At 44.9% G+C, this 16,358-nt stretch overlaps 1 protein-coding gene across 11 annotated transcripts in view; it reads left to right on the top strand.

Annotated features, from left to right (window-relative positions):
- Positions 1 to 16,358, top strand: part of WNK2 (WNK lysine deficient protein kinase 2) — a 1,473,871-nt gene that overhangs the window by 830,815 nt on the left and 626,698 nt on the right. For all 11 annotated transcript variants that reach the window (XM_069643592.1, XM_069643590.1, XM_069643588.1 and 8 more), the window contains 2 exons: positions 4,900 to 5,056; positions 5,195 to 5,311. In XM_069643592.1, the coding sequence (XP_069499693.1) occupies positions 4,900 to 5,056; positions 5,195 to 5,311 (274 nt within the window). The remainder of the gene's footprint in view (positions 1 to 4,899; positions 5,057 to 5,194; positions 5,312 to 16,358) is intronic.

Here is a 16,358-nt window from a genome sequence, read left to right as displayed (position 1 = left end):
TCATTAACCTGTTCACATAGCTCTCCTTCCTGGTTGCTTCCTTTTCAGTGCACACCCATCTACCTCATTCTGCAAAGTCAGTTCAGGTGCCAGTGCTTTTGCTCTGTCATGCCAGTGCTCTTGGTCAGTCCAAATCCCTTTTGGTGCATTAAAGAACACTGCCTGAAGGGGCAACTCTTGTGGATCGAATTGCTTGATCTGCACAGACTGTCTTAGTTTGTATTGTCCAAGCACAACAGTCTTCTATGGAATGGTTCCTGATGGTCTTCAGAACTGTTTGCCTAAAGAAAACGGATGCAGGGAACTGCTCTGCTTCTTTCAAGTGTGGGGCAGATTGTTTATTGTAGGGAGAACATGAGCTGTGGACACTCTCCCACGCTTCAGTGAGAGGCACCAATCAAATGCATCACTTTGTTAATGATTTCCACTTCTCACTAGCTTAACACTACATGGGTGCACCTATTAGATAGCAATAATTACCTCAATTAAGAAACGTCACACCCAAATTGCAAAGAGTAACCAATGTGTTTCTTTTCCCAACCACTGTAGTATTATTGTACACAGTGTGTGGATTTTACATAATATTTTAAAGTGTAAATGTCGAACGTGTGTTAATTTCAGCCCTTTTATTGTGAAGACTTCACAGTTGATCAGATTTTCAACCCAGAGCAAATTAGTCCCCACTCTTGGAAGCACCTTTCAAGAGGCTTCTTAATTTTTTTTGTAAAATGCATTATTTGGAGATTTACACTTTGAGTGGGGATTAGCATCTGCTGGTTGAAGCCAGTTTCTTTTTTTCCAGGCCTCAAAAGGAACATATTGGTTTGAACTTTGCATTGCCATAAAGTTAAACATATGGTCTGTCAAAGGACTCCACACATTCGACCACATAAACGTACACATGTCAAAGTGCACTGGCTCGCGATGGAAGCCTGTATCATCTTCAAACCCTGCTGCATCATAAGCTGTCAGCGTGAAGTCTCCAAGCTACCTCAATGAGAAAATTGGCATCTCTGGAGGCCTACAATCCACTAGAAGTAAGGACATGTGCAGACTTTAACTCTGCTAGTGCAAGAAGGAAAAAAACAGAAGTCTGGTCTTCTCTGTCTATGCCCCAAGACTCTGGAACCACTTCTTTGTCAACATTGACCTCATCCAGTCGCTTCTACTGTTGCAGAAAGAAGCTTACGGCCCTCCAGTTCAATGAATTGCTCCACCTTAACACCTAGGTCCACTCATCCTCCACTCCCCACCCTACCTAAGACTGGGTGATCTGCTCCCCAACTGTTAATTTGCCTGATTGCTTGTAGATCACATGCAACAAACTGTCCACCTACCGCCTCCCTAGCTCCCCACTCCCTTTATTCTCTGCTTCCTTCAAGTTTTTTCCCTATGATTGTAAAGTGGTCCATTGCTTGCCGAAGCTCTGTCCGCGCTCAACATATACCCTGATAATAACGCAGAAGAAGAAAGCGGACCTTTTATTTCATTCCAATCAATCGTTGACTGAAGCAATTACATAGGCTTGTTTACAGGAGTCATATTGCTGCAGTACGAGAAATGCAGGGCATGATTAAAATATTCCTTTTTACATACAGAAACTAAGTTGGCCTATACTCTTGCAGCCATACGGCTGAAAAACATGGGCTGCATGTTAACGTAGGGATCGCCTGTATTAGATTGGTAAAAACACATATTTTCTATGCATAATAATTTTAAAAATAGGAAAATGTAATAATTTTGTGAACAATTCACACTAATTCATATTCCATATCCAGACGTGTGTAAGCATGGGATCAGAGATCCAAGTTTCTTTAACCCCTTAAATGCCAGGCTATTATGCAAGTCTATGTAAAAAGGACAAGCATACTCGTTCTTAGCACTTAAGTGGTTAATGTTCCATATTGCTGCAATTGACTATAAAAGAAAACCAGATTTCAAATGTAATATTACTCTGATCAAACCATCCCACAATTTTTCATATTTGGATATATGATCATCCAATGGAAATTAGGGGTATGTATTCTCTGGGAGTGTGACTGTTGGGCAAGCCAAAGGACAGATTTGACCAATTAAATAGTATGATATAAGCATGGGAATATGTATGTTTTAAAAAGCAGAAACACTCAGAAAAGGTATTTTGACACTGGAAAAAGCTGCAGGAAAGACCACCACATGTTCCTATTGTATGTGTGCTGAATATGGATATTATATGGTGATGGTAAAGCCTTATCCAAGTGAGAATTGGAACCAACCTAATCAGAGCCTGACATGTGTTCCTGACAAAAATAAGGTGGCAGAAGGAAGCCTTATGACTGTGTAGGAGGTTCTCTACTGACTTTGCATCTTAGTATAAATATGCGAGTATTAGAATTCCCCAAATGAAATTCTATATGCTTGCTAGAACCATTTTTATTGCTAAGTTCCAAAAGGGGGTGGTATGGAAATGGCAGTACTAAAAAACACTGCTGTTAAAGTCAAGTGAGATGTCCTTTCACTGCAGCCAAAAATACATTTCTCTGAGGATGTGCGCAGTGATACAGATTGCACTTCTGTGCGGCCTGTATGCAACTCTTTGCAAATGATAATCTTATTAAATTATACCCAACGTGTTTTCAGATAGTTCACATTGGGCTGTGTAGCATATCCTAATTAAAGTGTACTTGATAATATGTGTTCCATGAAGGACATAGCTATTTAATAAGGGTTGGAAAATGAGAGCAAGCTTAATTTTCACTTCCACTCACATAGAAAATGATGTGAATCCCACATCACCCTCATTCTTGAACCTGCACAGTTGGACTAGATTTGTGAAGTGAAGGGGCAGGGACACTTAGACAAGATTAATAAAATCCTAAAATAAATCTTCCAGGTTGGATGGGTGAGCCACAGTTGTGTGCTTTGGGAATTGATGACACTGCTTCCCTACTCAAAACCTGTAGAATTGTGATGCCATTTATGTTATGCTTACTGTAAACTCGACACACATACTAACAACCCACAGTGCCATATTTACATGTGAAATGTCAGGGCTGCAAGCAACTTTGGATTCTAGCATTATTTGGCGATATTAGGGAAAGCAATGTTCTTTGTATTATTTTTAAATTGCTACTTAATCTGACAACACAATCACTCCTGAAGAGCCACTCAATGGCAGTGGTGAAACACTTGTAGAGGACAAGATGTCCTAACAAGGATAACCTAAACAAAGACAACATATTGTTATCAAGGACAATTACTTTGTGGACAATTATGAGAATTTAGACAATATTTAGAACATACCTGGAGAAGGATAACCCCAATAAGGAAAACCTAAAGTTAATAAGGACACTTATTTTGTGGACATTTATCAGAATCTAGACAACGCGGAGAACAGAATCTGGAGAACCCCAACTCTGAATGAAGTTAATTCAGACAACACCAAGGACACATGTGGAAACCTATATGCTTAACTTGTAATTGCACAATGAAATTGAAAGTGACCTAGCACAGTTTAAAAAAAAAACACATTAGCAATACAACGCACATGGACATTTTTATTAGATGGCGCAGGGTTTGAGCCCAGCATTTGTTTTAAATGACTCAATATTGGGCAGACACAATTTATGGGTCCAACCAGCGACAGCTTAATTGATTTAATCAACTCAATACATAAGGAAAATCATGGTTCTCCATAGGTTTGTATTATGTCTGCAACTTTTTGTTAGCCTTATTTGTAAATGTATCAAGAGTTTTGATACAGTGACCGGCAAGCAACAGAAGTACACCTAGAGATGTGGTTTATTACTGCATGCTTTCACTGCATTGGGAAGGAAGACCGGTGCATGTTGCACTTCACAGTACTCTATTACCTCAAGTGGTGCATCTTGATAGATCTATATTTGGGGTTTTTGGTATAGAACGTCATAGCATCAAGTTACGAAATATGAATTCCATGTCTTCCAGTGGATCAGGATAGTGATTCATGGGGAATTGCATTTCTTTCTGGCTGCAGGGAATCCAACATCAGGAAGGCTGTAAATTGCAGGTTCAGTTATCTCAGTTCTTAAGAATAATTAGTTTTGTGGAATCTAGATTGCGACGGACTGGTATCCAGCCTCAGAGTGTCATGAAGGCTGACAGCGGAGATTTCGGTTCCAGGTCTCCACATGACTCCATACAATACAACTTGGGTGTCTGACATGATGATACTAAGCTTGATTTCATCACAGTGCGTATTCCAAGTCCTGGTCTTTCAGTACATCAACAAACCCCCAGGGTGACCCTGCACCCTCAGAGCACTCTCCTGGCCCCCCAAAGCTACCTTACCTTGGAGGTGATCTTGGCTGCCCATGTGAATAGATGCTGAATGCCGTTTCTTTGCACTCTTCATGCCATATCTGCTTTCCCATTCTTTGTTGGGATAGTCAGCGGAACAATGCTGGGTTGGTGGACAGGACCGGGGTGGTGTGCCTTCCTCCAGCTCCTTCATCTGGGCTTCCTCTCTGTACAGCATTATGTGCAGTCTGGAATCTTAGTATTGCCTTAGTAAAATGCACTACTTTTGTTGATGCTATACAGACATATAGACAGTACGCAATGCTGTAGAATATTTACAATGTCAATTTAATTCAGTTTATCTACATTCATATACTAACATTTGGACTTTTGGTTGTTGGTGACTTGTGCACGCATCAGCAAAAACTGAAGAGTGGGAGATTAAACAAAGATGCAAGGGCCAACAAGAAGTGACATTTTTACCCCCACCACCCAAACAAAAATCTAATGGAATAGTAGGCCTAAGTAGTAGTGGGCACAAAGGATGATAGTGTTGGAGCAATGCCACTTTGCAAATGTTTGAAATATTCAGCTGTTCACCTTGTTCCTAAAAGCACTATGGCCATGTCTCCTCTTTTCAAGCTGCATCGGCTCTGATGCTGCTTCAGGCCGAGAATTCAGTGATGGATGTGAAGGAGTTCAAGGTGGTGGAAAGCCTGCCAAGAAACATCACAGGAGATCGTCACGTACTCGATCACGGCAAGAAAAGACCAGCAGACCGAAACTGACCATTTTAAATGTAAGCCATTGTGATACTACCTCTTAAAGGGATCTCTGCTCATGTGTTTTTAGTACAAGGGATTGGGGCCTAAAAAACATTGTTGGTTGATGTCAGGAGGCGCAATAAGTTCAAATAAAATGTTTACTATCCTTTCAGGTTTCAAATACTGGGGATAAGATGGTGGAATGCCAGCTGGAAACTCACAATCATAAAATGGTCACATTCAAGTTTGATTTAGATGGTGATGCGCCAGAAGAAATTGCTACGTACATGGTAAGAAGGAGCTCAACCTTTGCTAGTTATCAAATCAGTGTTTCTTTGACAAACTGAGCAATTGCAATGTTATGACAAGTAAAATAAAATGTGGTGATCTGGCCCAAGCTCAGATGGCCATCACTGGCACTTTGCGCAGCTTTCCATTTTCAAAAGATTGGTTTAGTACTTATAGCGGTGCTCCATTGCCATAGAGCAATATGGTGGCCCTACACTGCTTTATGAAATATCAAAGAAACAAATCCCACTATCATTGTCTATTCCCTCTTTCCTCCCATATTTGTGTTCATCATAAATTAATATGGGCACTGAGAATTACCCACCCACTCTTCTTGCAGGGGTTGCCAGTAGATCTAGTTCGTCTAAAACAAAGCCAGTCCTGGATTTAATAATTCTTCCAGACAAAAGGAAAGTGCAGCTTATTCTGCTAGCGTTTTTTTTTGTTTTGTTTTTTATAGCAATTTTGTTTATTGAATTTAATGAAAACAGGTGTGACTGCACAGGTAAACAGATACAGGCATTAGTGGGTACGAGAAACAATGAGCAAAGCAAAGGCGCAGTGATGGCAAACTTGCATGCACAAGACCACCACTACATCCAATTCAATCTAACCGCCAAAAAAGTCAATCGCTCCCCACCACCCTGTGTCCAGCAGCACTAGCTAGGAGCTCACGCAAACTTACAGCCGAAACTCTAGCACCATTTCTAATGGTGCCTTCGCTTCAGGCGCCTTCTTCCAACAACCCAGATACTCTAGCCAGTACCTTTTAAACACATCATCACCAAAGCAGTCGACGCCATCGCCCCTCTGACCCTAAAGAAAGCCAAAATAATCAAACACTCAAATACTTGGTTCTCTAATGAGCTGCTTAAGCAACTCTCAGAGAAAAGGTCCGCCCTCTCTACCTGGAAAGCCAACCCATCAGAGTCAAATAGGGAGGCCTTCAAGGCCATCTCCAAGTCATACAGAAATAACGTCATCAAAGCCAAAGCCTTGTCATTTAACTCTAGGATAAATGATGCCAAATCAAGCTCCAAAGAAATTTTCTCCATCTTTAGAGAGTTGGAAGAACCTTCCACCCCCCAACCCACGCTCCTCAAGGATGAAAGCTGGTGTAACAGCATTCTGGCTGCAATGTTAGACAAGCTGAACACCCTGCAGACCAAAATCATTGGCCATCAACAAGCTCTTGAAAAACTAATTGCCAGCCAGCACAGCCTAGTTCCTACCACACCCGAACCTAAACGCTCTCCCCTATTCGACTTTAAAGATATTACAGAATCGGAGGTCATCACCCTGCTCAAATCCATCTAACCCAACTGCAAGGGTGATACCTGCCCAGCCAACTCATCAAAGACTCAGCCTCCACCCTTGCACCTTTCCTTACTGCCTTCATTAACTCATCCTTCCGGTCAGGTCTTCTTCCCAAAGATCTTAAAGAAGCCTGGGTACGCCCACTCTTAAAGCCGTCACTTGATTCCACCATCCCGGGCAATTATAGGCCCATCACAACGGTCCCATTCTTGTTAAAAATCTTGTGAATGGATTACCTCCTTTCTCCAAGTAAAGGCCATGAAAGTCTTCTCTGACTCAGCCTCTGCCACCCCTAGCCTCATCAAATGTGGAGTCCCACAAGTGTCATGTGTAGCGCCAACGCTATACAACATCTTCACTAGACCTCTGTTTAGCATCCTGGACTCCTTGGGCATCTCATACACCAGTTATGCGGATGACACGCAGGTGCTAATCCCACTCACAGGTGACTACAAAACAGACATGTCTAATCTCACTGCTCACTGCCATCTACTCGATGATCCAATCCTGGATGGCGGGCAACTGGCTGTGTCTTAATAGCGAAAAAATGGAAATCCTACTTATTGGCTCACCCACTAGCCTGGGTAACCTCAGTCAGGACTACGCTTCCTTCACTATTGACAACACACCCATAAAGGTATCCAACAATGTTGACGTCTACCTAGACTCGGACCTCACCATGGACTGACAAGTGAATTCTATTGCCTCCTCATCAGCCTATTACGCCAAAATCATTAATGCAGCCAGACCATTCCTAACAGGACACAACTGCCTCACCATTGCCAGGGCCATTATTGGCTCCAGACTTGACTATTGCAACGCCCTCCTATCCGGGACCTCCTGCAAAAACATGGCCAAACTACAACTGGTGCTAAACAATGCCCTTAGGGCAGCCACCAGGACCTCTAGGAAAGAGCATGTCTCCGAAATCAAAAGGCAGGTCCATTGGCTCCCTGTCAAACAGAGAATCATCTTCAAAATCCTCTCATTGGCACACAAATGCCTCCATGATGCTGCTCCTCCATATCTTGCTCAGAGAATTGTCAAGCACACCGCCACAAGACCTCTTAGAAATGGGTACTCTAACCATATCCTTGTGCCTAAGACCAACAAGGCCCGTGCAGGGGGATCTAGCTTTCCCACGATAGCTGCCACACAATGGAACGCCCTTCCTCCTCACCTAAGAATGATTGAATCTCACCAAGCCTTCCGCAAAGCAATCAAAACCAAACTCTTCATCTGAACACGAACCCTTTGCTTCCTTCTACTCTGCTTAAATCCTTTTATATGTTTAAATTACTCCTGTACCTACAACTAAGAGACTTCACGGTCACGTGATCTTGTTGCACAATGTTACTACACCTTCTTGTAACAGCGCCACGATGCCTTTGGGCTGCATGTGCGCTTTATAAATGCAAATAAATGATTGCTCATTGTCCAGAACACTCCAACTGACGGCACACATGCACATTCCCCCACCCCTGCCTTCAGCACAACAGTAAGTATTTGTAGAGCTTGGGCTTGTAAGCCCCATGTTAAGCCCCTTGTGTGTAGTCGATAAAGGGGAACCAGGCAAACCTCCCTTCAGTCAAGGCTGTTATTTTCTCAGAGGCCACCACCTCCCAGAGCTTCCCCCACCACATCCCCAACAAAAGCCCTTCTGCAGCATTCCGATTGTGGGCAAGGGAGATCTTAACTGCGAGGAGAAGATAAGTGAGGTCTAGCTTTACAGCCCGTAGGAGGATAGAGTCCCTCCCCGCAGTCCCCCAGCAGGATGATGAAAGGGTCAAAGGGCAGATCGATTCCCAGAATAGATCTAATGTGTGAAAGAACCTCCTTCCAGTAAATCTGGGCCTTGGGGCATATCCACCACATGTGGAAGTAGGTACCTTTTTCCTGGCACTTTTCCAACAGTTCTCGGGATGCAAAGGGGACATGTGGTGAAGTCTGCCTGGTGCATAAGACCATTGATAGCAAAGTTTATTTTGGCACTCCTTATCAGTGGTTCACCTGGAGGCTTTGTGAGGGCGTTCCCAAATGTGACCGCATGAGTCCTCCCCAATGGCTACCCCCAGATCCTTTTCCAAGCTCAACATGTATGGCAAATGTTCCTGGAGGTCAAAGCGGTCTAATAAGTCGTAAAGCCCTAAGATTATGCCCTTGGATCTGCCTGCCAGGTAGGTAAGCTCCAGAGCGTTAAGGTCTCTGGTGCCTCTTTGCTGGACAGAAGCGGTGACAATCCCAGTGGTGCAACTGAAAGTACCAGACCCTTCCCCCTACCTGTAACAAAAATAACCGCTTGCATACTTTGGTAGTAAGAGGGGACCCGTCCATAAAGAGTTGTCAGAGACCCAGGAGGTCCAACCCACAAATTTGGCTGCATGTTTGCCCGGGGTGATCTCCGTTGCAAACCACAGGTGACAGCAGGACCATGCCCATCGGGGTGCCCCACCTTATAGTTGCCAAGTTCCAGCATGCAAGTCTGTGGAGTGTCAAAGAGAAAAGTGCAGGACTGACCGAGCTACTGCTTAACTTAATGAACAGCAGCCATTTCAGGGTGATCTGGGAAGGCGCCTATTCAATCTGCACCCATCGTGGGGTCTCCCCGGACTGTCATGAGAAATTGTGCGAGAGGTGAGAGGCCAGGTAATATCGATAGATGTCATGGACTCCAGGTTGACCCAGGTCTCAGCACATAATAGGACTCTTGGCGTCCCTCGGCTTGTGGTTTTGCCAAATGTAAGCCAGGATTTTGCCCTGTAGCTCATGCAGTTCTGAATGGCTAATGGATATTTTGACTGCCATTACTCGTCCTAGCCACAAGATTGTTTGCTTGTGCCACCGTTTTTAGGTCCGTTTCCACCTCTGCAATCAACAAGGGGAAATTGGCCGGATGTACTGATTTCATGGAGCTAGGGATGTTACGCCCAGATATTCTATTTGGTCTCACTTCCATTTGATCGCACAGGCTTCAGCAAGCAGTTCAAGATCCCCAATTGGTAATTCGAGGACTAATCCTAGGGATTTATTGTAATTGACTGTGAACCCAGACTTCTTACCAAAAGCCTGCAATTCAACCATCAGGCCTGGGTCGGACTGATGCACATCAGAAGGTCGTCAGTGTAGAGCGATATTCTATGCTCCTGATCCCGATTTAAAATATCCTGAATGTCTGAGTGTGAACACTGGCTGCCAGAGGTTCCATAGAGAATGGGAAAAGGAGAGGGACAGTGGGCATCCCTGTCTCGTGCCTCCGTGGACTCTTATTAGTGGGGTGGACCTGCTGTTGAGTAAGACCCGGGTTATTGGCACTAACTATATGGACAGAACCGACTGGACTCTCGGTGCCAAACCAGACTTTTAGAGAACCGCTGTGAGGTAAATCCAATCCAACTGGTCAAATGCCTTGTGAACATCAAGAGTTAGGAGACCAGATTTCATCTTTGTTCTGGTCGCTACTGTGACTAAAATAAGGACTTTCCTGATGTTGTTCTGGGTGGATCGACGGGTGATAAAGCCAGTCTGGTCCACGTGGACAAGGGTAGACTGGACTGACCTCAATCGTATGGCAAATACCTTAGAGTATAGTTTAGCATTCATATTGATACAGGTGATTGGTCGATATGAGCCAGAGTTGACGGTCTTAATTATGTTTCAAGATCAGAACAGTGGAGTTTTCGAGCATGGTGGGTGTTATTGTGCTGGCCTCTGGTAATGAGTTAGTCTGATCAGGTGGGGGGAGAGAATCTCACAGTAAGCCTTGTAAAATTCAGAGGTGAATCGGCCGTGTTTTTCAGGGATTTAATGGCCACTGTGAACTTGCCAATCGATTTGTTCGAGTTGTGTGATCTTAGCATTAGCCAGAGACTGAAAGGTGACCAGTGCCAGGTAGTCCTGCATGGTGCTTGGGCCCGGTGGGGGAGACTGTGGCTGCCCTCACATGGTATTTGTGAACACATTCCAGTTTATCCTCCTCCGTGAGGCGGCGCACCCATAGTCCTAAATAAGGCATGAACATTATTGCAGGCTCTATTTGTGGCCAGTTTCCGGACTAAGACCTTATTAGCTATGTTCCCTCTAGTGTAGTAGTACAGTTTGACCTTAAGGCGGGCCTGAGATGTACATTCTGCTCAATGGGCGTTGAGTGTGGATCTAGCTATGTTTAGATGGCGCCTCACCCTGGGGGAGCCCGAGATCTTGCTTGCAGTCTCTTGCTTGCAGTCTCTTGCCACTGGACCACATCCTGCAGTTCCTGTAGTAGCTAGTAGGAGGAGGTGAGGTTCGTCACTGCCTTCCTAGCATACCACACATTAGCTAGGGACACATAGTCTGTGAGGTTGTTTTTGAAATAAGTGTTGATAACTGTCCCAATCTCCCAGCAAATTACAGTGTCCCTGACTATTGGATTGTAGAGCTTCCATGGCCTCCGGGTTGGGGGCTGGAGACCCGAGACACAGAGGGAGAGCAAGTCCGGAGTGTGGTTTGAATGCGAGACCAGATAGATGGATGGATGGATCCCTCACGGATGGAGGGGCCAAGAAAGAGGATGCCAGCAGCATGTCAATTCGAAAGTAGCCCAGGTGTACATGAGAGTAGTGTGTGTAGTCTCTGGCAGTGGAATTCCATAACCTCCAGTTGTCAACTTGGTGCAAATCCCAAAGGATTAACTAAGAACTCTTCCACGCGTCCTAGAAGAAGCCATCACGCCAACCAACTCCGAGTACCCACTGTAAGAACAGCCAAAGCCGGCGGCATTGGCTTCCCACACATAGCACCTAAGCTCTGGAATGCCCTCCCCAACTTACTCAGAGCAGAACCTTCTCTGTACTCCTTTCGCAAATCCCTAAAAACTATGCTATTCAACTGCATACGTATGCTACGAAATGTTTTATGTAAGAAAATGTACTTTGTAACCATCTTCCTTCCATTGTAACCAGATTATGTATTCATGTAACAGCGCCAAGATGCTCCCGGGCTGACGTGCGCTTTAAATAAATCTGAATAAATAAATAAATAAATAAAGGAGACACAAGAGAGCCAGCGAATTACTATAACCGGCCGTACAAGCTGGGAGTTTTATCTGTGCTAGGGTCAGGGTGCCACATTAAAACCCCCACCTATGACCAGGGTACCTTCAGTGAAAATGATCAATTTGTTCAAGTTGTCCTGCAGGAACAGGTCCTGTCGGTCATTGGTGGGGATTCACTGACAAATGTGAAAGTGTTGCCCAAAAATGTGCCCTTCACTCCCAGGTACCTCTCATTAGAGTTGCACAGGATCCTGGCTTTTAAGAAAGGGAGTTGCTCTCTCAAATAGAGTGGCTGCGACCCCCCCCCTTCTCTTAGCCCCAATAGAGGCAGAAAAAACCTGTTGAAAGCAGGCACGCGTGAATCTCTTTTCGCTGGCTTTCAAAAGGTGGGTCTTGCAAGGGAGGCATGGTATCACACGTATGACACAGACACGAGTTACACATTTCAAAACCTTTATTAAATGGTCTCATTATGTTTCATTTGTTTTTTTGTCCCTTTGAGGCTTATGGGTGATTTAGCATGTCATAAACATTTTAAATAAATACATTCTTGGGGTTTGGAAAAATTCCTACTTTGCCCAATAACTACTGTAGCATCTTTTGGCACAACGCTTTTATGTAACATTGTGTCTTATGTAATTTAATACGGATGTATCGTAACTAAGAATCTGAAAATTCCTGTAATACGCCCAGATACCTCTGGGCTGGGAGCGCTTTATATATAAACAAACAAACTAAGATGGGAATACTCTCTGCCATAAAATAAAGAAAACAGTCCTAGTCTGTCTTTGTCAAAACAAAATGACCTTTACTAACAAAACCTAATGCCTACCCTATCTCTTATACAAAAAGTGTGTAAAGGGGAATATTTATACAAAGAAAAGTCAGTGTTGTAGCATAAAGGATCAAGGTGGCTGAGTCGGCTCTCCTACCCACGTTGGGCAGCACTGAGTATAGCGGCCCCCGTAAACAGGATGACACGCTTTGGCTCAAGTTATCAAACAAAAGGCAGTTCAAAACATGGGTAGAGGTCTGCTTGGCCTTCCTCACTTGTTCCAGTTTTCTAAAAACTCTTTCACAGTTCAACAAAAGCTCACATAGGTCTCACTCTGTTGGGCTCTGACCTCTCAAGGCGGCAACAGTTCACATAGGTCTCCCTCTGTCAGGCTCGGACCTTCCAATCACAGCACTTGCAGAGGTTCCCTTCCCCAAACTTCATTCACATTCATTACAGGTTCCCTTCCCCTAACTTATTTCATGTTTTCGGTCTCCCTCAATCGGGCTGGGACCTTTCACTGATGTCGAAGACTTTCAAATGTGCAGGGCTTTTACCATAGACCTCCTCAGGACCACTTCGTCTTTCACTTCAGCTCTCCCTTATGTTATTTGCCCCATTGTCTCTCGGTCTTGGTAGTTTCATATCACAATCAGAAAAGTCCAAAGAAAACCTCCTCTTAAAGCAATCACCTTTCAACTTCGCCTTTCGTCGGGGTTGACCATCACGCATTTCAGAGTTCATTCACTTTGCCGCTTTATAACAAGACATCAAACATTTTGCAGAGATTTTCTAATCTGCCATTTCCTTTCACTGGATCACTCCGCTACTCTGTATCACTGGCTTCAGTTATCGGTAACTGTCACTACTGATTTTTCTTTCACGTCGCATCAGCATGCACGCAACCTTCAATTGTGAGATACACTGTTGCGCTTCAATCTTTCCTTGACGCAAACCGGCCTTTCATGTCTTTCTATCATCAAACACGGTTCAAATATGCAGATAGCCACTAACCTGATCAGATGGCAGTTCCTTGTTAACAGGATAAAAAAAAACCTGAAAACTTTACTACTCTCTGCCTGGGAATGACCAGGAACGGAGAGAGGGAAAATCCTCTGGGGGTAGAAAACCCTGTGCAGGATTTGAGTGCAAAGTGTATGCGTAGCTCTTCAATTTTTGGAAACTCCGGACCGGAATATACAGGACAGGATTTTTTCAGTAGTCTTTCTCTTTATGCGGTCTATCAGAAATAAGAAAAGGGGTAAGTATAGATTCAGGAGTGAAAGTCTGTAGAAATAGAATCGAGGCAGTGGTTTTCACCAGTTGTTGAAAAGAGTGTGAATCTGGATGGTTTCTTGGAATATGGTGTGCCTTCTGTGTTTCGAAAGATAGAGTACATACGTTCTCTAAAAAAATGAGAACAACTCTTTACACTTCCCTTGTGACCTACGTGGATGAGTGTTGCCAAAGGTCGAGATTACAGTAGCTTGCGAATGGGAGAATCCTGGAGTGGTGGAACTCCTCTTGCGAGAAAGCTGCTGAAATAGGCGGTAAGTGACTTCTGGACAATTTACAATTGTTTCGGTGTACCAAGGGAACAGGACATCCAGGCAGCCATATTGGAATGGGCGACTGCTACTGCAAAACGAAGCCTACCGCGGCACCACCAAGACCAGTGCCCATAATGAGATGTAACACTTTCGCTAACTCACTGGTTGCATGCATTCCTTTCTTGTCCCTGCGGCTATGATTTACGAGTCAAGGTTGATGCCACAGGCTTGGCCTCGCCTCCCCAACTCTGTCGTACACCCGGGATGGTCGCTGGCGTCCTTCAAACACAATGCAGGTTTCTTCTTGTCTGGTATTCGGCTTTCTCCATGTATCCTTCAGTTTTCCCAGAGGCAACAACCTCCTGCAGGCATCTTCAGGGATTCCCTACCTTTTGCTCTGGTCCCTCGATCGGCCATCCTGCTCCAATGGTTTGCCTTTGCCCCAGAAGATCTGCGCCTTCTCGTGTCTCACCTTGCTCAGTGTGTCTCAATGTTTCGCCTTTTATGTGTGTGGGGGGAGCTAATGGGTACCGGATGTATGTGATTACGGTTAAGTACCTTACTTTGCCTGACCTGATTAACGGGACATGTCCAATGAGATATATAAGTGTTAGCCTCTTTGCTTTCAGTCGTCCTCTTCCTTTGCCCAGTGTTTGTGTAGAAAGGGCGGGGGGAGTTGAAACGTGGGAGAATCCTATAAAATAGGATGGGGTATGGCCATGCTTAAGGGGCGTTATACCGTGTCTCACCATCGGTTGCCTCACCATCACCGCCTGAAGATCCCCCACCCAGGTGATACTGTTGTACTTGTCCACCCCCAGGGTCTGGATCCAAGGGCGATGGACATGCCCTGGCCACCTGAGATAGAGATCCCCGGGGACTAGTAAGTGAGACACCCTTCGGTTTCAGTTTCCTGTAAGAAGACCACTGAGGGGGAGAAGTCAACCAACTTTGTCAATACAGAGTTGCATTTGACAGGTGAGGTGAGGCCCTAGACATTCCAAGTAAGCATTGACAACATGTGGTCCGGCGCATCATGAGCCGTGTTGGCCATAAGGTATATGAGACAAACTCATTAACCAATGATCCGCTTCGCCTGCCCTCCCATGCACCCTACCAGGTGCTATCGGCCCACTGTCCCAGTATTTATCCCACCACAATCCCCCACACCCCACAACAAGAAAAAACTTTGAAAACAAAAATTGGTAACTTCAACCAATCCAGTTGGTAAACGAGCGAAAGATAAGTACGGGAAACCTGCAACAGGGATATGCCTGACACGTCAACCATAAGCCAGGACCATGGCTGTCTCAGGAACCAAAGATAGCCGACACAAAGCCCAGTAAAGCAGTGGGCCCCCAGCCTCAGCGGGAGTAGATTGACATGGGCGACTGGGGACTCTGGTTACCAAACACAAGCCCACTTGAGATCATCCAGGAGAGTTTGACTTTCTTTTTCTTCTGGCCCTTCCCCACTCTAGACCAGGGGCCCACTCTGACTCCAGTTCTAGATGATGGGCCCGGGACTGACTCAATTCGGCTGAGTCCGGTGAGAGAAGCTTTTCTGCATCTTTCATTGTCGCGAAGGACCAGTAGCAGTACTATTAGGTGAAGTGGAGGGACGTGGAAAACACTCATATTTGGTGAATGTCCTTTTCGCGAAGTAATTCCTTCAGCGGCCGAAGTGCCTTGCGCTTAAACAGGGTTACGTCTTCTAAATCCTGATAGAGGACCAAGGTGGATCCCTGAAAGCAGATCTCTTCTGCCTACCAGGCACGTGTTAGGATCTTCTTATTCAATGTGTAGAAGTGAACTCATGTGAGAACATCAGCGACGTTGTCTCGTTGCTCTGGGCCCATCAAGCGGACTCTGTGTCCTGTCCAGCTCAATTGGGTCATGTGCCGGGGCTTCCAAGATCTGGCAAAAAAAAGTTCTAGGATGTAGGCCTCCAGGTCACGTTCAGGCACTCCTCTAATCCATATATTATTGCATTGAGATCAATTGTCTTGAGTCCTTGTATTTGTCTCGCAAGAAAGCCACTTCGTCCTCAAGTTCTTCTATTTGTTGGGCCCGCTCGCTGGTCTCATAAGAGTGTTTGCATAGGGTGGTTTCAACTTCCTCCACTCTATGGTCTGCATCCACCATGTGTTTGTTCAAAGCCGTCAACTTCCCCGCCACCTCTACCAGACTGCCTTGAATGTCCTTCCGGATTTCAGTCAGCCACTGCAGCAGGTCATCTTTCATGACCAGCTGTGAGTTGGGTGTTAGAGCTGCATCGCCACTATGTACCCCGGCCACTGTCATGCTCTTTCTTACCCCAGTTATGGATCTGAAGCAGGGATGCAATGTCTGTTGATTTTGGGGCTTTCCCAGATTTCG

This window comes from Ambystoma mexicanum, chromosome 2p (genome assembly GCF_040938575.1).
Source record: "Ambystoma mexicanum isolate Mex_15411 chromosome 2p, UKY_AmexF1_1, whole genome shotgun sequence".
Lineage (NCBI taxonomy): Eukaryota > Metazoa > Chordata > Amphibia > Caudata > Ambystomatidae > Ambystoma > Ambystoma mexicanum.
This window is presented reverse-complemented; position numbering and strand designations above follow the sequence as displayed.